The sequence below is a fragment of the Sprattus sprattus genome (genome assembly GCF_963457725.1).
Source record: "Sprattus sprattus genome assembly, chromosome: 5".
Classification (NCBI taxonomy): Eukaryota; Metazoa; Chordata; class Actinopteri; order Clupeiformes; family Clupeidae; genus Sprattus; species Sprattus sprattus.
Genome location: NC_137924.1, coordinates 24,870,890 through 24,895,516, shown reverse-complemented (window position 1 = coordinate 24,895,516; position 24,627 = coordinate 24,870,890). Strand labels below are relative to the sequence as shown.

General features: G+C 40.8%; 2 protein-coding genes across 2 annotated transcripts in view; both read left to right on the top strand.

Moving 5' to 3' along the window:
- Positions 1–4,808: 4,808 nt before the first annotated feature.
- tra2b (transformer 2 beta homolog) lies at positions 4,809–6,950 on the top strand. The gene is made up of 6 exons (XM_080839535.1): positions 4,809–5,285; positions 5,616–5,804; positions 6,197–6,312; positions 6,445–6,549; positions 6,684–6,757; positions 6,892–6,950. Exons 1-6 carry the CDS (start codon positions 5,253–5,255, stop codon positions 6,900–6,902), a joined length of 528 nt encoding a protein of 175 aa, XP_080695661.1. The 5' UTR covers positions 4,809–5,252; the 3' UTR covers positions 6,903–6,950.
- Positions 6,951–8,553: 1,603 nt separating this feature from the next.
- The window catches only part of igf2bp2a (insulin-like growth factor 2 mRNA binding protein 2a), a 51,579-nt gene continuing 35,505 nt past the window's right edge, over positions 8,554–24,627 (top strand). The window contains 3 exon segments of the mRNA XM_080838350.1: positions 8,554–8,602; positions 9,251–9,439; positions 10,597–10,657. Coding sequence (XP_080694476.1) covers positions 9,265–9,439; positions 10,597–10,657 — 236 coding nt within the window. The 5' untranslated portion in view covers positions 8,554–8,602; positions 9,251–9,264.

The following is a 24,627-nucleotide window of genomic DNA, read 5'->3' as shown; positions in this document are numbered from 1 at the left end:
GGCTTTAGTGTTTTCACTCTTGTGGTTCCAGTCTGTCTTCTTAAGCTGCTTGCACCGGAGAAATTGTAATCATGGGCCTCATTAACATTGTGAGTCATTTGTTTTTCTTCCCTGTGCCTGTTGGTATTGTATTTAAGAAGCTGGGATTATCTTAAAGTTTTGGTTTAATTTTCTTACCATGATTTCAAGGAAAGAGGCAAGCTGAAATGATTATTTGTGGCTTGAAAGAGAAGTTAAAGCACTTCTGGAACACACATAGAAATGAATCCCTTGGCCTCTCCCTTGGTAATGCTTTATTTCAACCCACATGGATCAGATGTCTTACGTGCCTTACACAAAGTATACAAGTCAAGAGGCATGAATGGTATACAAACTTTCCCACAGAAAAGGTCGTGCATTTAAAACTTAAAATAACCACCTGGTGATGGTATATACCAACTGATGCTATATAAACTGTTATGTTTCTGTGTCATTTATGACATTACGACTAGATGTAACAAACAACGTTTATCCATAGTCATCAATAGTTTAGGCCTGCAGGTTCTTGCGTCAAAAGAGCTACTTTTATTTTAATTCGGAGCAGTAGGCAAACTTGCCATCTAATCAGAAGTGGTCCTCTAGGAGTCGCCAGCTTCAATTCTATTCATTGACCAATAACATCACAGAGATCGTACACTCGTCAGGATAAACCGAACTAGATTGCTGCATACGCGACCTTGGTGCAACTTGAGGCTTCTTTGAGAGACTTGCGAAAAAGCAACTGCCGAAATGAGTGACAACGAAAAAGAATTCGTTGGTCGGGTATGTGTGCTCAAAACACCCGAGTTAGTAATATAATCCGTTAAATTCATTTATTCTAAACTTGCGTTTCCATAAAACACAGTTATTCATTCGTGGCGGAGAAGCTAACGTCATCAGGCTAGTGAAGAAAGCTTGCGTGGTTGCAATCAGGGGCTGTTCCTCTATTACTGCACAGGCCCAAGCACTATATGTCAAAATGCAACTGCACATGTTGTTGTTTAGAAGTTAACGATAATTAATGTTGGTTGTTTGAGTTGTAGTGCGTTGGATTTGAGTGGTTTGGTTAATTAAACTGCAAAATAAATGCACTTTCGTTGTAACAAAGATAGAGCTACATTACTTATTTTCGTATACAAGATGGTTAGGATGCTATCATGACAGTCGACCTCATACACATCCGCAGTATTTATTTGCCAGTTCGTTTACACTCACAGCATCGATTGTTACTTGGAAGCCAGAGAACTGCCAAATTTAGCAGTTTGATTTCCAGTAGATCGTAATAACGTATCATAACCTATATTGCGATAGAACGGCTTAGCATTAGCTATAAGTGAACATGTTTTTCTTAACAATATTGTCGTATGAGAAGGCACCAAGGAACGTGTCACGGAAAAGTAACGGTATCGTTTTGTATTCTGCTAATCATTAGGCATCTATCCTAGCTAGCTAGCTAGCTAGTTAGACAGGCTAAGCATATGTGGGCTGCTAAAGCTTTCACAGGCCATATTGAGTGTCGAGCACACATGCTCCGTAGTGTGTAGTAATTTTTGGTGTCAACGTTTTCATCCTGATTGTTGTGTGTAACATTACATGGCACACGGGATTACTTTAATGTTGCAATTTTGATTAACCTCAGCTTGCTCCACAGTGGTGGTCTGCCTAATTCAACATGCACGGAAGTCTTAGGACAACAATGTTATCATTGACGAACGGGCTGGAATACCAGTTCTCAAAGGCGTCACGAATTGCTTAAAGGCACCCAGTGCAACTTTCGAGGCTTAAAAATAAACATTCAATTTCTAGTCTTTTTTACACGTAGTAAGTTTCAATAACACCATACCATTACATACCGACATTCAAGCAGCAAAGATGAGACGTCGTTGTGTGGTGAGAACTGATAGAAAATCGATAACAACAACAATCGCCGCCATTTTATTTATTTTTTGTAACCTACAATAAATAAAGCAGGCTTCCAGTCAATGGAAAAATGGCTTCTCCCCACCGGCGATTGTTGTTGTTTACGATTTTCTATCAGTTCTCACCACACAACGACGTCTCATCTTTGCTCCTTGAATGTCGATATGTAGGCTAATGGTATGGAGTTACTACTTACTACGTTTAAAAAAGACTAGAAATTGAATGTTTATTTTTCATTGAATGTTTACATAAAGTTGCACTGGGTGCCTTTAACCACTCTCTTTATTAAAAGCAGTACATATGCATTATTGGCTTAATGTCTGTAGTTTCATACTTTGGGGCTTATGGTTGCAATAATGTCTGTAGTAAAAACATTCTTTATCCTTTTCTTTTTTTGTTAAGGTTAAAGTTGGAAGAAGACAAATGTGGAAGAAGTCAAATATGAAGTTTTTAATCAGAATAATTTGAAGCTCGAGTGTGTGAAGCTGAATTTTCAGAATGCATGCTTGTTGTGAGGTGGAAAGACGCTCCTGTATAGACTATAGGCGGTGTGAGGAATTGGGGAAGAGGATTGAAGTCAGACATTTGAAGAAAGAAGAAAACATGTATTTGAAGTAATGAAGTTAAGATCAGAAGTAATCTGGGATAAGATCACAGTGCTAAGTAATTATTAGTATGTTTATCCAATGCGTGCATGCAATTATTTTACACACAAATGCTAAGGGTAACTGTAGTCCCATAAAATTGATACTTAAAATTGAAACGTTAGCGTTAATCACATCGTATTATTTCATTCTGCACACAACACATTTATTTGATTATTTTTAGTTTCATGGAGCACCCAATAACTACACTTAAGTATAAAGATTTTAAATCATAAAAGTGTGAATACACACTCAAGATTTGTCAATGAATAACTGTATTTAGTTGCCAAAATCATCATATTGCTGAATTACCCTTCATGGGTTGTGCATGTTTTCCTGGGGCTAATGTCATGCTGGTGTGGTTAATCCAGGAGTCTCGCTCCGCCTCTAGGAGTGTTAGTCCCAGGCGCTCTGGCAAATCTGCCAGCCGCTCCCCAGCACACTCTCCTGCTCGTTCAAAGGAGGACTCACGCCACTCCCGCTCGAAATCCGGCTCTCACTCCAGGTCCAGGTCGAGGTAAGTAACAAATTAAATGTAAATGGATTTGTAGATTTGTTTAACTGAGCTGAATATGCTCACTGAACCACCCTAATTTGTACTAGTTGGATTAATGGGATTGAGTTGTGGTTTATAATTAAGGACAGAACGCTTGTGACGAGTTTTTCAGAAATAATGAATGGAAATGTCTGATTTCCAGTGGTGGAGGAAGTACTGAAGTTTAGTACTTAAGTAAAAGTACAAGTACCCAGGAAAAAAAGTAAGTAAAAAAGTTTACTTAAAAGTAAAAGTACTCACACAATGGGTTGTCTCTCAATGTCTAGGCTGTGCCATTTTGACAAAGAAATAGCTACTGGTTATAAATGCCTCTACAGATGTCACTACTAGTAATAATTATAAGCAACAACATTTGTTAATTTTAAAGGTTGGTGTATTTATTGGGCCTTCTGTCTTTAATACTGTCCACACTCTATCTTACATTTCTGCGGATGACAAGTTATCTACCAGGGATTATTTGCAAAGTTAATACCATTAAGTCAAACCTATAAAGACACAATGTTATATCTTTTAATATTTTATTTAATTGTAAACGTGTAAAAAATGGAAATATGAAACATGAAAAACAAATGGATTTGTTAAACTGGTCAATGCAGAGGTTTATGGTCTATTGATTGCAGAAAAGGAAAAAGACATATAGAGTAACCCAAGACAAGGCATTAAGTTTGCATGCCAGGCATTAAGCAGTCAATAAAAAAGGCAAATCTTCACGTTAGCTTGACATTGCTAAACTACCAGCTTTATCTTACCACTTAAATAAATAATCAAGGTACAATCGTGTTATTTTGATGCTATTGCTGTATGTCAACATGTATTTGGCTAGATAACAGTATAAAATCATGTCAGTAAATGCATACGATATGCAAAAGTCATAGACATTAACTTAGAATAGCAAGACCTCCTCATAACTCGACCTGTTTCTCCAAATTTGAAGGCGAATTTTTGAAGGCTAGCAAGTCCTTTTTTGATGTAGACAGGAAACGCACTGAAACCTCCACGAGTCATTCTTGGGGCCTCTGAACTTGAACATGTCTTAAATAAGGCCAAGGGTGGCTCATATCAGAGGGCTCAGTGGAGGCTACCTCTGGATCCATGTTGAATGATTAGACCGTTTGTCAGGCTGTCTTTTAAATGTTTAGGCAAATGGCAAGTCTACCACTCGCGCTGCTGTCAGACGCGTACGCTATAATTGGAGCTGATAGAGACACCTGATTGGTTTAAACTTTCAACAGCAACGCAATCAATGTTTTTGTGTAGGCAACATTTAGGTGAAACTGTGTTGATAAAATGTAACAAGTAACAACATATAGTGTAGAAATTTAGCGGAGTAAAAGTATAGATAATAGCTCCAAAATGTAACGGAGTAAAAGTAAAAAGTATGCACTATTATTTTTACTTAAGTAAAGTACAGATACGTTCAAATGTACTAAAGTACAGTAACAAAGTAGAAATACTTCGTTACATTCCACCACTGCTGATTTCATAGGACCAGCAGATTCAGATACCTTATTCTTCTTTATCAGGAACCAGGGCCATATTTCACCATTGGTTAGTGTTCTGAGGACTGCTTTAGTCATAAGTTGCTCAGGGCATGGATAGAGTGATTCCAAATTGAGTGGTCTACTAAGTGACAAAGTTCAGAGCCTAATTTTAGTCATCATTGTTGGGGTTCACTCATTGTCTTTAGCTATATTTGAAATTACTTGCGGTGATTTGAAACACATGACATGCAGTAGTTGTGATGAGTCTTTGGGAACTTGTTATGGTTTGTTGAAGTGCAGTAATGGAGAAGTTTGTGTACACCCTTGACACCCACAGGAGAATGCTATTTATATGTGTTTAGTGGTAGCAATGTAATAGCAATTTAACAGAGTAGAAATCGCTTCTTTAAGTGAAATCTCACTGAATTAGATGTTGTGATTTTGGGTTATATTGCAAAACCACTGGCCGTTCTCAAATGGAATTTGTTCCTCTACCCTGTCTTAAGATCCCGTTCTCACCGGAGCTCCCGCCGGTACTACAGCAGGTCACGCTCTGGCTCGCGCTCACGCCATCGCCGCTCACGCTCTGGCAGCAGGGAGTATGGACGCCGACGCAGCCACAGCCGCTCGCCAATGTCCAACCGCCGTCGCCACATTGGAAACCGGGTACGTTGTTGACACACCCCATTCATCAGTGTTCCCCCACAGGTCTTTCACCTGTTGCTCAGTTCTAAAATAATGACGGCCAATATGCCCTGATGATGGCAAAATGCTAATATACCAAATTGTTCATTAAATATACAATGAGACTTCAGGGAAAGTCCACCGTATTAGTGGATGTCTGTGCATGTCACTGATGAATGTGAGCGTTCATCACGGCTAGCTTAGATGGATAGATAGATAGATAGATAGATTGATAGATAGATGGATATTTTATTAATCCGGAGGGAGTTTTAGGTTACTCACATTCATCTTTGTTTCCCTGTGGTCGTTCAGGCCAACCCTGATCCTAACAACTGCCTTGGCGTATTTGGCTTGAGCCTGTACACCACAGAGAGGGACCTGCGGGAAGTGTTCTCCAAGTATGGCCCGCTGGCTGACGTCAGTATCGTCTACGACCAGCAGTCGCGTCGCTCCAGGGGCTTCGCCTTTGTCTACTTTGAAAACAATGCGGATTCCAGAGAGGTAAGCCATTTGTCTTTAGATTTTGCAATTGACGAAAAGAACTCTGCTGTTGTTTGCTGTGAACACTTTCTGTTGGCAATCAATCAAACTCATAGCACAGAAAACTAATGCTCAATTTGTTATTGGTTGGCCCACAGTCTGATGAACTGTTATGCGGTACAAATAGTTAAGTTCAACCTAAGAGTTCACAGGGTTGACTTTATTTCAACTTGACTTGATTTCAACTATTACTTGTTATATCGGAGTAAAAATTAGTTTATTAAATTAATCCGTTTTTAAATTCCGTTTTAGAAGTTAGGATTATGTACAGCACCTAGTAGAGCTTCTTTTCTGAGGCATTGTAGTTCCATGACTGTTATTTTCCAGATAATGATTTGAATTGAATTATTCAGGCAAAGGAGCGAGCTAATGGAATGGAGTTAGATGGTCGCAGGATCAGGGTCGACTACTCCATCACAAAGAGGCCTCACACTCCAACTCCTGGAATTTACATGGGAAGGCCCACATAGTGAGTTTTGGCTGCTCCTACCTTTACACTGTAACTGTGTCTTCAGACTTTGTGACTTTAGTGTAATGTTCTAATAAATGCATAGGTTGACTTTGTGTATGTTTAGAAATAATCTCCCGTCTCCCCCTGCAGCGGTGCCCCGAGCATGTCTCGACGATCTTCACGTGACTCATATGACCGCGGGTATGAGCGTGGCTATGATCGCTATGATGATAGAGAATACTACAGATCCTATCGGTGAGATGGAGGAAACGCATGATACATTTCATTCACTTGTGCTGTTTTCATTTTCCCTGTGTAGACATGCTTTGTAAAACTTTCATTTATTTTTCATTTTATTTATGCATATTTTCCCCAATAATTTTTTGTAGACGGAGGTCCCCTTCCCCTTACTATGGTCGAGGAGCTTACAGATCCCGCTCCCGCTCTCGCTCGTACTCCCCCCGTAAGTATAATGAAACTTATTTGACCATTTTTTAAGTGATTCATCTATACAGTTCCATCACAATGCTGTGCTAGTAGTTGTTGAAGTGGGACTAATCCCCCCCCCCCTTTTTTTTTTCTTCTTTTTCTCTACAGGTCATTACTGAAAGAGGCTATGTGATGATCATTGTTTTACCCAGAAAGGATCATTGGTGGTCTGTGATTTATGGTGTTCATTCTCTAACTTAATGCTATAATTTTATGTATCGGAGTACTGTGCATGTAGTTCCAGATGTGACATCAGAACTAAATTACAGAATTTTTGCACTTATGTCTCCTGGAACTGGTTTTCCTTTTGTAATGTAAGGCTTCTGTGAAGGTGTAGAGGGCGCCAGACCTCCGGCTCTCCAGTTTGTATTGTGTATATATTTCATGTAGCCTGTATTCACAGAATAAACCATGTCTTTACACATTTTTATTATGTTTATTGTCTCTTTCTGCCTCTGTTTCCAGGTGGTAGAAACATCATAATGTCATGGATAGGGTTATACTTTTATACAGCATTTTAATGTTTAGTGAATGCTTAACAGTGTCACACAAAATTAAACATTTCAAAAACCTGAACAGCTATATTTTATGAAACCTAATATGGTTAGTCTTATGTGACCATCTGTGTACTGTATGCATACAGATTAGTACAGAATGCTGAAACTGTTCTCTTTTCTCCCCACTATTAGCTCACATTTAATATTTTGAGAGCATATTGTTACACAAGAAGTGAAATGCAGTGTCCACTGGATGTTTGGAAGGAAATCGTTAGACGTGGCAAGTAGGCGGTGCTGTAATAAATCGGTAAATTAATAGAGCTAACCTTTTTACGGAAAAGGTCCGCTGTTACCTCCATATTGCAATTTCTGTAGTGAACGTGAGCTTTTCTGTGGTGCTCTAAATTTCACATGAAATCAAGGAATGTGGGGGGGAGGAATCCTAGGGAAAAGGTAGCTAAATATTGTTTGGCTGTTGTGGCCTTGTGTTATCAAAAACATCAACTATAGTTTTAAATAATGAAATGGGGAAAGTAATGTTGACAATTATGTAAAATGAACACTCACCAGCTCCTGGGAAGTGACGAGTAAGTGTGTTAATAACGATACTGTTCTAATTGTAAAGTGTGTGCAATTATAAGTTGCTAGAATAGAACAGTACACACAATAGGAAGCAAATAAAATTGTTGATCAATTGGACTGTCTGTCCTTTTTTTATAATGGTCTGTATCTCTTAAATACGTAAATATGGTATCAAGTATTGCCCTACCTTCTAGATTGATACTGTGTAGAACCCTGTCTAATGGCCAGAAAAGGCACGTGAAACAATTACTTAAACGAGGATGATTTTTGTCTTAGCGTAGAATTGCTTGATGTGTTGTTTCGAGTAGGGTTTCGTTTTTTTTCTTAAACTGCTGTAGGAGGCTTGATCTGACATGATATGGAAATGCATTTATTGCTCCCTCAATTAGCCTAATTCAATGTATATTACATTAACATGTTTTTAAAAATCAGTGGAAGGTGGGGCTACTGTTTGCATAGCCATTGCCTATACGGTCAGTTTATTCTTAACTCGCCTTTTAAATATTCCACAAGGTGGCCCTAACACAGTAGAAATCCTTCCATGTATAACCTAGATGTCCCTTTTCCATATATGTGGGCGTGCCCTCGTCCTAAGGAGAATCCCCGAGATTCCCATTCCATTCGGCCAGAAGCCTACAGATACCCCGCGTTCGGACCTGGGATGACATTATCCTTTTGCCCTGCAATATGTCATGCATCGATTGAAGAGAGACCACGGGGGTGTGATGGTTCCAAATAAGGTTGTAGTTTTTAAATGGTCCAAAAAGGCTGGGGAATTAGGTTTTATGCGGAGCCTCAATTATTTGCAACAATGTTTTAGATACGTGCTCAGTAAATAACTGTCATCAATTCTTAAGAAGAGCCTGATGCTAGATACCTCGCGTTTACGGTGTCTGTTATGATGGAAGTTAAATACCGTGTATCCCATCGAAATGTATCGTGGCTTTAGTCCAGATTTACGTGGATCCTATAGTGCAAATCATACCTTGTTCAGCCACTGGTTGAGACACTCCTCAATGGCATGATTTGAATGAACTTTCATAGCGTTCAGAGCTCAATTTCATACCTGCTTGTCTTTGGTCACAAGTACGCGTGCCCATGCTTAAGACAAATTATGGTGTATTACATAAACACATTCAAACTAATTTCTGATGTATAAGAGCGATTTTATTTAGAGGCGGCGCTTGTTGGCTCCAGAGTAGCGTCGTAACGACACTTTTTTCTATCCCAGTAAAAAGAGTTTGACCAGGAACCGAGTTGTAGCTGGGGGTCGACTGGATCTGGGGGGTGATTGCTGCTTTTCAGCAGAATTTTCTATTTTATTTTTAATTTTCTTATTGTTTCATATTTTCTCAAATTCACTACTTCCACCATAACTTCTTCACCAGGATTGTATTAGATCATGAACAAACTATATGTCGGGAATTTGAGTCCTTCGGTCACCGTCGAGGACTTGAAGCAGCTCTTTGGCGAGAGGAAGCTTCCAGTGGCCGATCAGGTCCTGCTCAAATCCGGCTATGCCTTTGTGGACTTCCCCGACCAAAACTGGGCCATTAAAGCTATTGAAACTCTATCTGGTGAGTGCATTTGCAGTACTAAAGATTCAAATAATCATGTATTTTATCAAGTATTTAAGTTTGTAGTCCTCTGAGCCATAATTGGAAAATAAATATAAAGTAATTGTGGTTACCTTACCAGTATTCCGGTCGGGACTGTGCGCCGTTACATCAGCGCTCGAGTTCTCACAGATACCATGGACGCAAATATGTGCAAATTTCAATTCATATAGCAGCACTATGCAATGCGTTATCGTGATAAGCGATGCACTGTACAGCAGTTACGCTCTTCACCTTTATTTTAGAAGCATTATGTGTGTTGAATGGGGCTTCTTACCAATCAGCCATAGGAATGTATGGGATGGTCTGATGTTCGGGTAGGCATAATTATTTTTCAGTTATTTTTTATCTTGATTTTATTGAAAAGAACCGACCGAACTAACTGGGAAAAATGTGTAATATCCATGTTCCTATGATGTCTAGGTATGTTTTTACGAGGTGTCTTGAAGGTAGGTGATGGGGGTCCGGAGCAAAGTGCTAATAAACAGGTAGCTGGGGGGACGAGGTGAGATCCCAATTCTAAGCTGCGCCAGGCCACTCATACATAATAGTATCGAAAATGGAAAACACCTATCTCTCCCCTGGACGTATTTCGCACCATCAGAGTTTCATAAACGCGAAGAACAGATGAAAAGGAGAGAATGGCACATTCTCGTGGGTACAAAACTGTCCTTTTTGATGTTCCATTCTCTTAAAAAAGTATCCTCGTTGCTGTGTGGTTTGTGGGAGTGGAAAGCATGGCTGCCCATTCCTCATCGTAAGCTTTTAACTATGAGCTGAAGCATTTGGCGCCGAATTTCCAAAATATGATTTCAAAACTTCTCGCCAATGAGGATTTTATCAAACGTTACACACCTTAAAGCCTACTCTGAAGTGTTGAATGGTTAGATTAAAGGCCTATGGCGACATTTGTTACAGCAATAATTTAGTGAAGTCTTTCACATTTACCTCATATATATGTATATAGCCTATATCATAACATGCATTTGTATGTAGCCTGGGAGATTTAGGAGCTACACTGTAAACTCTACAGGCTGTGAATTAATATCAGTCGTCCTATGAGAAATGTTACATTAAGGCTATGTATGAGTAATGCAACTGTTCCATTCCCCCCGCAGGAAAAGTTGAATTACATGGGAAGGTGATTGAGGTAGACTACTCTGTTCCCAAAAAACTAAGGTAATGTTATTGCTTAATTCATGTTTTCCTCTACCATCCTGCAGTTTGCTTGTAAACTTGTATTTCGCTGTGGCCTATTGCAAGTCTCTCAGTATGTTGAATTAGACGCCGTTTGGTTGCCTCTGTTTCAGACACTGACACTGTGAAACGATGACATGTAGATGCATTTTACATTTAGGATACAGTAATAAGGACTATGTCTTATGCAACACGTAAACTATAGTTTGACGTTATACCTCACCCGTAGGCCTTACCACCAGACACTTCGTCAGAATTTGTTCTATCTATGCAGACTTAACATGGCGAGGCCTTTAATGTTGTAGCACTATTCTGTAATTCTCCTTCAAATGAATAACATTGTGGATAAAATGGTGAATGGCCGTAGGCAAAAGGATGTCGTTGATTTGTATCTGATGTATTATTCCCCGGGTTTTTTATTTAAAATATATTGTGACATTTTACGCATTTGGCGAATAATCAGTGAAAAACCAAGTAAAACGTATAGCTAATTAAACAATGTAACCTGCGTGTTTATGTTCATCGAGGTTGCCTGTACCCATGTGTGTGTGTGTGTGTGTGTGTGTGTGTGTGTGTGTGTGTGTGTGTGTGTGTGTGTGTGTGATTGTAGCCTAATAAACGTAACATTTGTCAGCCGCTTGACTTTGCTGTTTTGAGTCATTGCATTGCTACTCTACAAAAAAAGGCCAGCCTGAGAACGACTATGGTACACTGTGTTATAGGACTACGACAGGGTATAATCATTTTTTTGTCTTCGCATTGAAATAAGGCCTCAAGCTCACTGATGGTTTATATGGCAGGTTCATGTTCGACGGCTACTTGCACATGCTGTTTAGGTTTTCGTTGCGTGACCTCATGGCAAATCGTAGGCCTTGGTGGTCACGTGATTCCCTCTGTATGTACTTCCTCCATGCACATGCTTGGGTCCAGTGAGATAATAGGGTATATGAGTAGGCTGGTTAGCGTCTAGCAGAACGTGAATGTAGTGCTAGGTAGGCTATATGTTGTAAGAAATGAAAGTCTCCGTCACGTTGTTTCTACTAGAGCGATGCCTCTCGGGACGGTCAGAAACTGTTGTTTAAACAAGGGTATTTTGTTGTCGCCAAAACAAAACATCTATGTATCCTAAAATCCTGTTGACGTAATTGTCTTCGTTTTAGGTGTTCTCGCAGTGCTGTATGTTGCATGAAAGACATCGCATGTATTGGCAGTGTAGTTCTAATGGAACACACCACTAGTTCATGGAGATTGAGTTAAGATGGCCACAGCCTTGATGTGGAAGAGGCGGCCATGGTGGAGAAATAGCCTACGCCCCACTAGCCTCTCCCCCATTCAGTTCGCTGTGTGTGTGGCGACGACACAGAATTAATAGATGTTTTGCACAGAATTAATTGATTGCTAGCCATGCAGTTTTACATTATTGTTATAACTTACTATTTCGTCTGACAGTTGTGTAGAAATGGGCTTGTTGAATATGCTGCCGTTACGCCATCAACATTTGACAGCCTACACACGTTTAAGAAATGGTGGTGTAAGCAAATCTGGCCTGCAGCAGTCAATTAAACTAATTAGGCTCACTGATTGGAACATTTTGCTTTAAGATGAATATGAATGACCGGATAAGTCGGTGATATATTAATGTTCATAAACATGAAGTAAACAACTAAATGTGGGCTGATGATACTGAAAGAATAAACGTGAGCAATCGTTTTTGGATAATGCTTTGGTGTGTGCTCAAAATGAGCTTGCTGATTAGAAACTTTGTTTTACAATGACAGTTAGTAATTACTGTCAGTTCTAAAGTCTATTGAGAATGTGGCCCAAGTTTACCTCAAGTAAACAGGACGTATATGCCAAACGTTTTCATGTGATGGATGTTATTTTCTTGCATTGGTATAGCATTAAAATAGAAAAAGCTAGCCACCGTCTTACAGTCTAGGCCACGTGGATTTAGGCCTTATGTGTGTGATTTAAACATGTATCTGTAGGCTGCATCACCATAAAGTCTACTGTCTGACTATGGTAAGATGTGAGAAGCGTTGCTGTCTGTGAACTCATTGTACAGTGTATAACATTGTTTCAGCTGTGGATAGTCAACATTCAGTTTCAAAATTCAGCTTTAAATTCAATGTTAAAAGCATCTGTGTTAAAAGTTAAGCAAGCACAACAGGAAAAGAATAGTTACGTCTCTGTTATTGTAGTGTGATAGCATTTTCTTCTTGGGATTAATCTTAAAGACTGTTTTTCCTTAACTCTCCATGATGATCAACTCTCTTTAAACTAGGGTTTGGTTAATGTTATTATCTTATTAAGATATCTAATATCTAATCCATATTGAAAGGTGAATTTAAATCATTATATTTAGTGATATGTGTGATTTTATCTTTTCCCCTTTACAAGAAATAAATATCCAGATGTGATACTGTTTTCTAGTGGATTTTTGCTGAACACAGTTCATGTATAATCTTTTGTATCATAAAATGAAAATGGATTATTTTAGAAAACTGTTTATAGTTTAAAGATCAAAAATGGTTTATCGTGTACAAACTCTATGACATTGCAATATAATATAGCCTTGCAATAATTTATACACATGCTGAACTACTGCACTAGATAGACTGATAATAACTAGATAAATATTTATGTTTATTGGAAACAGGTTTAACAGCTTGCAGTAGATAGGTTCACAGTTTTATAAACACATTGACTTTGTATATCCAGGGCCTGAATATAGATTAAATTAAATATGTTGAATGATGACATCTAATCGTTTAATGGCTGACTATGTAGGAAATGGCAAAACTACAGCCTTTGGGAGTTCATGCACTCATTGTAAATAAGAGTTTACTGTTACTTGCCTGATCGAATAAAGTGTCTTGGTCAACATATTCCGGCTCTCTTTGTCTGAACAACAGACAATGATTTCTTCCCCTTCCCGAGTGCTTTCTTGTCTTCCTTGCAGTATTTTGGTCGTGAACGTTGGCCTGATAGAGCACATGTCTCAAGGAAGTATGCTATGTAACATGTGCTAGAGTACAATAGGGGGCACTGCCATCACAGATGCATTGTGTTTTTTTTTTTCTGTGGTGCCTTCTAGGTTTAAGATGGCTGTATAAATGGAATGGGTTAACTGGCTGATAATCTCATATTGATTTAAAAGTTCTCATAAAATGTATCTAATCAGAAACATTGCTTTACCCCATTGTAGCAATCTTCATGACAAGTATTTCATTTGTAACTGATTCTACAAATAGCCTTGATAACTTAAACTTTATAAAATGAAATCTGAAAGTCATGCAGATCGAAACTAATTATAAAACGCACGTGTGAATATTTCTGACACAACTAAAATTGGGATTTATGCATGCACTCAATTCAGTGAAGGTAAACCAGTCCGTGAATAGCCTTACTATGGGCAGAAATACATTCTGAAGCGTAGGGGCAAGGCTTGGGACATTTAAAGAATGGTTTAGTAATTTAACATTTAAGTTGTCACATCTGTGTTGTGAAATTGGTTTATACTGTGGTTGTATTGTATTTAGCATAGAAAATATCTGAAAGCTGTCTGCAGAATTACAAAGAAAATCCCACTTGTTATGAAAATGTATAGTTTTTCTAATTTATGTTAATGAAAAGGGAATGGAATCATCCTGTAATGTAAAAGTTATGAATATATAATTTAGCTAAATTTAACGTTGAAATTATATGTATTAAAATAATTTCATATCTCATAGTAATACAAAGAAAAGATAATATTCTTGAAAAAGACAATGAGTTTCTTTATTATTTAAATGATTATTTAGAACTATGAAAAAAAGTGTTAGTTAGATGTTAATGTTTCTGTACAAATGGAAATGGTTAGATACATAACCAACTTACACACACCAGACAGGAGCAAACTGTTAATTTGTGATTAGTGTCCTCAACAGTCGATTAAACAGCCCTTGCTGTTTAACACAGTGAATAAATGGCGTTACACCTGCACAGTATATTAAATTGGATGTTAACACTCTATTCCAAAATAAAGAAATGTATACTTTAATTGTTGAGATAATACATTCTGATTTATCAAACTAGGACATTGCTTTATGTAGAAATTAAACTAAATGGATGAAGTCACAAATGTAAGTGGTTAATCAGGTTTTATGTTTGTGTTGGCTTACTTTGAAAATCATAAAAAAACTGACACATTCTAAAATGAGGATGTATTCATCTGCATCCAAGCTGAATTGGACACTTCACATACACCTTCAGCTTTATAGGTAAAGTCCACCCAGGTTTATGTGATTTATATTTTTTGGACTTCAAGCCTATCTTGATTCAGTAATTCCGTTTGTGAGCTTTTAAAAATAGATCGATTTGTGTTTTGAAATTGAGCATCTTATGATTACATGTAATTCAACAGCTTTGTTGAGAAGGAAGCTACGGTGGCAATCTATGTGCTTCTTTGACATGCGTTATCTCCTAGAGCCTAATAGTTAGCATTTGGAAGTTCTCTGGTCTCACATGCACTGTTTAATGATATGCATGTAAAGTGTTCTTAACTTAACTGTTAGTCAGATGTTATCAATTATTAGTTTATAGCCAGGAAAAGGGCAGCATTCAGACATCATTGGTTTATGGTTTTATAAACCATCAAAAGTGTTGAAAAGACATGGAAATCATAAAGGCCAGGACTTGTTTCTGTCAGGTGCAATTGATTTACTAGATAACTTCTCAAATGAGTTGTGTGAAGTCATGCAAACTTTTGGTCTGTGACAGTGTTTGTGTGTGAGAGGGAGAGAGTGTGTGTATGTGTGTTAGTCAGATGTGTTTAGGAGTCTGATAGCAGTGCCAACAGGGACATGATAGCAATCAGTTTATCCTGTTCTTATCCATTATTGCTGGATTTTTATTCTACTCTTAAACCCCTTTTTTAAGATGTACACAGAGTGTGTTGATCTTGTCTCTGCAGCCAGTGTCCATTAATTAAACTCTATATTTTTCTGTGTGTATCTGTCTCACCGCACATACTCAGTCTCTCTCTTTTTCTGAGTGCGTTGGTGAGCTATCTAAAGACTTGCTTAGGATCTTAAACCTTTAGCATGTGGAGAACTCTCATTCTACACATATAAATGGTGGAAAACCTTTTATTGAGATGCACTTCCAAATTTTTTAAGGACGAATTGGAATACACACTTAAACCTGTAACCTATGCTTTTACATCTCCCTCATACTTACATACCCACACTTGCATGCTCATTCATTTGGCAGAAAGGTTTATCTCAGAATAATTGATTGAAAAATGTTCCACAGTTGAAATGCACCATTGATTGGAACTCCATTCAATTTGCAGGAAAAATATGAAATTTGCCCAGACACAATTCTACTCTATGCATGGAAGATATGAAGGTTATATAACCTCCGTCAGTACTGGGAACTAAAAGTGTGACAATAGCAATTAGTTGTTATTCTGTTTACACATAGAATGTCATCATACAGTATCCATCCTGTCTAATTTCTAGCACCGCCCACTGCTGGGTGGAAATCTCACTATGGCCCATTTTAATTCATTCGTTAATCCATTTATCTTTACAATTACATTCATCGGGGAAGACAGGATTAACACTTAGAGAGAGAGAGATTGCCTGCCTTGCTAGAGCTGGGGTTGTTGCATTGCAATCTTGTTGTTGTTAGCTCACTTGTTCCCGCATAAATAGCGAGGACCGAGTGTTTGATGAACCACAGGTGTTTACCAATCAGTGCCACAGGTGTTTATCAACAAGTGTGAGGATCAGAATATCACATTTACATCATGGTTTAAAATTATTATTCTTTACTTTGAGGCCATGTGGTCCAGCCTAGCAATGTCATTCAGGCTGGATAGAGAGATCTCCACCTAAAGGGGAGATCCAGTAGTGGAGCAGCGTTGTCCACTGTGGCCGAGGTGATGACAGTCCGTCAGCAAACCCATGTCGTTAGGATTCGATCACTCGCAAACAAAAGCACTAACAGCCTGTTATTAGGAGGGGCTGGGGGCATGCTGAGGCTGGAGGAGAGCTGGGTGAGCTTAGTCTGAGTGTCCATGTGGAGGCTGGCGAGAGTGCTGCCTAGCATAAGGTCCATCATAAGGTGCCACTGGTCAGTAGGGATGGTAGGTGGTTAGCAGAGGGCAGGACGTCACTGGTTGGTGCCTTTCGTAAGGCTGTGCAAATAGGAGGCAGCTAGAAATGAGAGCTGTGTGTGCATGCTGTGTGAGGGCTTTGGGCTGTGACTGACAGTGATCTGCATGCTGGGTTAAACTCCACCAAAACACCACCTTCCATCTCACTGCCTGATGAATTGTTTAAATATATGTAGTATGGAAATAAATACATTCACTGTTCATTCACCCAGATTGTAAATGTTGTGGGAATGGTACTGCCGAACATTATTGGTCATGAGTCATTTCATCAAGTGTAGCGCTTTCTGATGTTGTGCACAGAACTCCTGTGTCGGCTGTATTTCTGGACGTCTTTTTAAGAAACTGCTTGTCCGCCACCGTGCGCCTCTGACATCCGCGTCGCTGTCGGTGGCCGCAGCCAAATGGGCCCGGAGCGGTTCGTTGAAATATTCAGACAAAGCACTTGAGTGAGGCAACACCTCTCATGCTGTTAAAGTCGCTCGTGGCAGAGCGCTGTAACACCATGCCTCCTGAGCTACAGAAGCTAGGCATCCTGAAAGGGCTCTGATGGACAGGGTCGAAGTGGTGTGGGTGGCATACAGGTGATGGGCACACAAGGCTCAAAGGGGCATTTAAACAGGGCGTTTGGTCAATGCCAAAGTGCTGGTAGAGATGGCAGTGTGTGCTCTTTCAGACGTAGATGAAATGGTGTGCTGAGAATGTGACAGAGCAGCTCTGGCTTGATGCGGTGGTGATGGCTGGTTGATGAGTGCTGGTGACGGGTGTTAATATGTGTCAGTCATGGCCACATGCTCCCCTCACCTTTCTGCGCAGCCTCAGTTTGGTCTCTCTTTCTTTGCTATGTATTGGGATGGTCAGTGAACATGCCAGGGAAGGCAAATGTTGTGTTACAAAATCTCAAAATGACTGAATGTCTGTATATGTACACATACAATGCCTCGGTACAGAAAATACACGAGGCATCTATCAGATCAAGTATGTGTTGAAAAGGTTAGCTCATTGTTGATGTTTCCTATTGTTAGGAGGAGAGCAAGATGCATCCTCTGCAGTGTTGTTATCCTGGCATCCCTATGGTTTCTATGGCAACCAAGCAGCAAGCTAAACAACAGATACTGGGCAGAGATAAAGCACTCTGAGTTTGGTTTAACCTTAGTCACTGGGGTTAAAAGACACACAATACTCTGAAACAGCAAGCTTTGTAAGAGTATCAGAGAAAAAGATTCCTCCGTCATTTTTCAACCTTTTTTTATGTTTGGCTAAACAGATTACCTTGGAGAAGAAAACAGACTCTCCTTTCTGTTGAAGTATCAAAGTTGTGTGTGGAAGTGGCATTTCTCTTGACATTTCCTCATGCCTCATCTATAACATGCTGCACACTGCTCTGATGTCCCCTACTCCAAAGCTCTCAGCTGGCCGTACTGTTCCCAGTTGGTGGCATTTTCATTCACAAACCCACTCAAAAGATTCCATTTACATGTTAGTTTTCCATATTGGGGGGGGGGGGGGGGTGATCTCAGAAGGGGAAAAAAAGAAAATGGACAAGACGTTCACTGAAACCCCACAGCCACAGACATTCTAATCGCTTGGGAGAGCACAAGTGTGGGTATTGTTTTCATGGGTTGTGAATGGATCGAGCGCGGGATGTGGTTTGTGTGATCGGAGATGGACCCAGGGAGCCTCAATGAGACTCAGTGTGGCGTGGTCGGGAACTTTGGAGGAGGAGGATTTTTACATGGACGTTTTGTGGGTTTTTGACGTGATCCTGTTTTTTTTTTTTTTTTTGGCGTCTTGCAGTGCTCCTTTGAGCTCCATCTAGTTTTGAATTTGTCTTTATGTAAAATGTCATTCCACCCTCCTGCAGACTGTCAGTGTAAATGTCTGAATGGGATGCATAGAGATCGTCACTAAAATTAGCATGAATACTCATCATGCTCATTTAACTTTGAGATTAAAGTCATCAGATTCTAGACGCAACAGGGCTTGTTCACATTGCGAAGTGCGAGCGTGCGTCAGGGGTTGATAGAGGGCACTGTTTCTGTGTGATCGGAGCTAGCCAGGAACCACCTTGTTCAAAAGCCACTGCTTCACACTTTCTCCCTCCCTCTCTGGCTCTCTCTCTCTCTCTCTCCTTCTCTCTGTCTTTCTGCCTGTCTCTCTCTGTTCATTTGTCACTCTCGTTCTGACTGACCCGACTCCTCCGCTGGTGACCGGTGGTCAGTGGGTGCATTCAGTGGATATCAGGCTGATAAATATTTAGTGTCTGCAGTGCTGGGTCTGACAAGAGATGTGCAAGGAGAACATGACTCAGCAGAAATGTAAAATGAAAGAGGCTGCTTTGAGAGAGAGAAAAAAAAGCCAAAGCAAGAGAAGGCGAATATCTGTACCCATATGCTGTTTTCTGATCAGTCAGTCATAGAAGTTTTAGAAAGGCGCATAAAGACCTTAGTTTGATATTGCACTTGACGTCGCTCATGCTGGTATTTGAGGAAAGTGAAGTTTCTTACTGTCAATCTCCTCTAACAGTCTTTTTTTCAGAGCACCGACAAAAGTAAGGCCACTATAGGTGTGTTGTGCAAACAACCTCGAAGTTGTATTGCATTTTGCTAGTCCTGATGTTGGAGGCTATAGATGAAATGAGGAGTTTATACCTCATGTGGCTGTGCACCTGCATACCCCTTCTTAATCATAAGTTATATTTTAACACAGCGCGGCTTGGTATGGACAGGCAGCAGTAGCACTACGTTGTGTACAGAACAAAATGTAGTGTTCATTTTAATGTGTTTGTTATTATTTATTATTATTATTTTTCAGCTTGTGTAATGAACAGCGGAGATGTGAATGTCAAAACAAAAAAATATCTTTATATTAGTTTAGTAAAATAATGATTAGATGGAGAAGCCAAAACGTTTTGCTGTACCTGAAGAGCTGACCCCTTTCTGCCCTTCGCTGAGTTATTTTTAGTGGTATTTAGTGTGACTGGGTTTGGTAGTGTTTCCACAGAAATGCTTCGCACAGCCTTTTGTGACGGAAACTCAAACAGACCCTTCTCCTTTCCCCTCAGCTGAGCTCATCACCAGTCTCTTCCTTCCTGCTCACAGCGGCGGGCTCTGAAGCTCCTCTGCTCCCAGACAGAAGGCCTGGAATGGGCCGCTGCGAGCGAATTCAGAGTACTCTTGTCCGGGCTCACTGCTCGTGACCGGTCCCGTCACACCGTGGCAGGAGAATGCTCCGGCACTTGGTTGTGTGCGTTGTGATGTCAAGTATAGAGACCTGGCAGAGTGATGTTGTGATGCAGTTGGCATCTTCACAGAGGATCTGGTCTGTAGGCTCATCAAATTCACTGTGTGGTTTGAATCCGGAGGACTGTCTTTTCAGAAAAATGGTGAGCCAGCTCAAGACTCCACAAATCTATTCACGCATCTGTTCTGGGGTCCATCTGCGCTCGGTTGTTCACTGTGTTTCTCACTATCTATGATGCTCAAACACACACATACACTCTCACACACACACACAAAACCAACAACGAAAAAGTCCAAACACACTCACACTTACAAAAAAAAGGCAAACAGCCTTACTGATAAAGTGTGGTGACAGACATGTTGCTAGGTTACTGTGCTGTCCCAGTTGGCAGCCTGTGTACCGTACAGTAGGCTGGTGGAGACGAGGAGGAGGAGGAGAACGATATCGAGAGGTTGTGTATGTGTGTGTGTGTGTGTGTGTGTGTGTGTGTGTGTGTGCGCGTGTGCGCGTGCGTGCGTGCGTGTGAGCGAGAGAGAGATGCTGAGTGGCTCTCTGTCGTATCTGAGGTCTGTCATCTCACTGCCCCTCAGCTCACCACCTGCTCTCCAAAAGCAGGGCTGAGAGTGTTTGACAAAAAACTCTTTCAGCAGAACAGGGATTTAAATTGAAAGCAATTGGGTGCAGTTTTAAGACTCGATGCTGTGGCTGGTATGTCAGGTTTTGAACCATAACGACAGGCTGAAGGCTATCTACTGAAACCTTTTGGACTTGTGAAAAGAGTCTGTGCTGGAAAGTAGCATGCAGAGCAAAGTGTCTTCTCCTTTTGTAATTGTTCGGTTACTGTAATGGACTGTGGCCCGGTGAAGGCTGCATATGCCCTGGATGGATGGCAGATCCCTGCCTGTTGGTTGCACTGCCAGATCCCTGTGTAAATTAATGCAAGTGCTGGGAGACTCTGGGGTAGGAGGGGATGGGGGGGCTTTAAACAGTGGCAAAAAAGGGGCCATACACATGGGGTGTTTCACATATCACCTGGTTTGCGTTTTGGTGGTGTGCAGTGTGTCTGTGAGATGCTTAGTCTCTGAAGCTCTCTACAGCCCCTACCCACCGCCTGGCAATTATTTAAAAGATTAGACTTCATGTGGGTCTTCAGTGCATTTGTCATTCCCTATAAGTTTCTCTTTTTCTCTTTTGTCTTTTTAGCAGCGAGATAACAGCAGTCTCTTAGTAGTTTTCATTCGCTTGTGCTTGAGTTCAGCGCACAGCTCTTTCGTTATTGGCACCACAGAGAGAAGGAGGAAACAGGAACAAAGATAGTTTAGTGCTTTCTGAGCGAAAGTACCACTTGTGCACTTTTAAAAGACTGTGATTTTGGAGAGTTATTTTTAGAAGCAGATTTACATCATCTTGGAGAACATGTTAGCAGTTTCACTTGTTCATCTTTTTACAACACTACTTTGGTACTGACATCTAACCTGTGGCCATCGACTATTGGAATTAACCAGGATAAATGTATTTTAAGCAGGTAGAAATGATAACACAGGTGTAACTTAAAGGTGGCATCATGTTAAGTTGACACACTCAATACAAATGAAAAGGTATATAGTTCAGTATAGGTCAGTATAGGTTGGTATAGTTCTATTAATAGTTCAATATTTCATTTAATTAATGTCTTGTATTTGGTGGAGGCATCACCTGCAAATCGGCTCCAGAAAAGAAGCTTCTTTCGAGTGTTGGGTGGGTGAAGTTGCCCCTCAGTATAAGCCTGGTTGCTTTAGCATAAGCGTCAGCAGCTGTTGGCCTCGACGCTGGCCTGCTTGGTTGCGAAGGGATACATTTAATGGGCTTGTGAGTTACCTTGTCAAGCATGTTTCATCTCAAGTGTCTTCTTGCCACTTAGTTTAATTTTTCAGACTGAGTGCTTTAATTTCTCCCCTCCTCAGGTAGTTAGGGTTGGTCTCTGTCCTAGAATTCTGACACAAAGTTGAGGCATCGTCTCTTTCAGAGCAGCAACATATAACTTCAGATCCGAAGGGTACTTGCCATGTGTGATAGCCCATGTCATTAACCTAATGAGTTCCATGTCAGACGGATTCCATTTCTCACATGTAATGTGTGCTAGTCAAGTTAGCATTCCTACCAGTTGACTTGACGTTTGTTTATTATTTTGTCAGAGTGCACGAATAGAAGGTGATAGAAAACGCTTTGAAATAACAGACATTCCTTGTTATGCCAATTTCTCCATCCTGCCGGAATGGAAATAAAATATGTCAATCATCAAAGCAGTCCTGTCTTCAGTTTGGTTGGCTGAGCTGTGGGTTTTAACGAATGGTTGGACACTCTGACAAGAGGTCCAGGAACAGAAGCTTACAGTGCTTTCTAAATGGACATGACTCTCTATCAATATGTAACAGTACGTAAATGGTGTGCTGGACCCATAGAAATATAAATGGTCTTAGAAAGAGCTCATATAGAAAGAAGAGGCCCTCCAAATCCGTGTTTGACTTTTCACTCTCATATTAAAGCCTTTCACTTAAAAAAACTCGCTGGCCTGTTGGCTGTGTCTCGCTGGCTAAGGTGATGTTGCTTTGGTCTTTCGGTCGGTCTTTGTAAGAACAACCTGCCTCTCAGCCAGAGTCTCTCAGCACAAGCCCAAGCCCCCGTGCCATGCCCAGTCTGTGCAATGCCGGAGCACTTGGCAGCTCCTTGGTGGGGGATTTGGAGGGTTGAGCCACAGGATTACAACCCTGTGCAATGTGACGGACGGCTCTCTCGGCCACTCGCCTGCCACCGGTCATACTCAGGGGCGGGGCTTAGTTGCTCCCACTCCACCCCCAACCGAGGGATTCCTATTCCCTCAATGACCACGCCTCCTTACACCTCTTTTGGCTGTGGGTGGTTCTAGCCACTGCCACCGGTGCTCTGTACTCAGTGTTAGGGTTGGGCGATGTGTTCCGAATTGCCATATGATGTCTACAGTGACAGTACAGAGGGTTGTGGGGATGAATCACGATGCTGGTTTGTGTGTACTTCTCAGTTGTGTGTGTACTTCTCAGTGTTGTATGTACTTCTCAGTGTTGTGTGTACTTTAATCAGTTAAATGAGGTGCTCACAATGACTTTCGTCTTTGAATGTGAGCATGTGTGAATCGGTTCTGTCTCACTACTTGAGTGGGTGTATTTACACATTTTGCAAAGTGTGTGCACAAATCTGTGTGAAGTTCTGAGTGTGCTGGGAATGTTGCATGTTAAGTTGATGGGCATCAGTCAGTGTGAGTGATAGCTTGGGGCTTAAGTGTACCTCTCGCTGTCACTGTTTGTCTGGAGTGTGCAGGCGTCAGTCTTGCTCTCTCTCATGACCTGTCCTGTGAAAATAGTCGCTGTGCGCATGTGTGTCTGTGAGAGAGATAGTGAGTGAGTGTTCAGACATATTTTAAGAACACACTGTCCCTCTCCTCTCTCACTCTCTGTTTCTCTCTTAGACACACACACACACAGATCCTATTAGGTGGTACGCACACCAGTCCATATTGTCCTAGGTTAAACCCCTGAGACCGCTGCACCTATAGCAAGCTCAGACTCCTTGCTATAATGCTCAGAGTTGAAGGATTAAATTAAGAGGGAGAGCAGGAGAGAGAGAGAGGGAGAGAGAGAGTGAGAGCAGGAGAGAGAGAGAGTTAGAGCAGGAGAGAGAGAGGGAGAGCAGGAGAGAAAGAGAGAGTGAGAGTGTGTCTGTCATAGGCACTGAGACCACGCAGCGATGCACAGCAACTAAAGCCGAACCTCCATCTGGGCCGGAATGAGCGGGTACTGAACTCTGTGTGTGTGTGTGTGTGTGTGTGTGTGTGTGTGTGTGTGTGTGTGTGTGTGTGTGTGTGTGTGTGTGTGTGTGTGTGTGTGTGTGTGTGTGTGTGTGTGTGTGTGTGTGTGTGTGTGTGTGTGTGTGTGTGTGTGTGTGTGTGTGTGTGTGTATGAGGGAGGGAGTGAGAGTGCTGAGTGTGTGTCTTTATACGATTGAGAGAGGTTGTGTGTGTTTGGAATATTTTTGCCTCATGGTGTAAGAAACTGTAAATGCTCTAGTGTGTGTCCACACCAATTTTTTTTAACAAAGAAAAAAATGCTTTATATTAATCTAGTTAGAAAAGCCACCTTTTAATGTCTCTGTCTTAAGGGTAAGGAAGTAATGTAAGGAAAACCCAGTATCGAATTGTAAATATATTTCTACACAAGTTTTTTTGTTATTGTCCTTCAAAGACAGATTTTTCATTTGTGCATCTTTTTACGAACGAATCCTCTCTCAGGTCAGATTCTGTTCATGTGTTGCCGATGTGAGAACTGATGAACACAGGAGCATGTTCCCTCAGCCTCTCTCTCGTTTGGATTTGCTACTCTGCCTCGCTGATTGGCTGGGGCCTTTGGGAACCCTGATTGGTTGTACAGGCCAGTGGAGGGTGGGGCTGGGGTGGGGCCATGTGTGTTTGGCTAAGCTACGCGCTTGTATTAGTGTGTGTGTGTGTGTGTGAGTGTGTGTGTGTGTGTGTGTGTGTGTG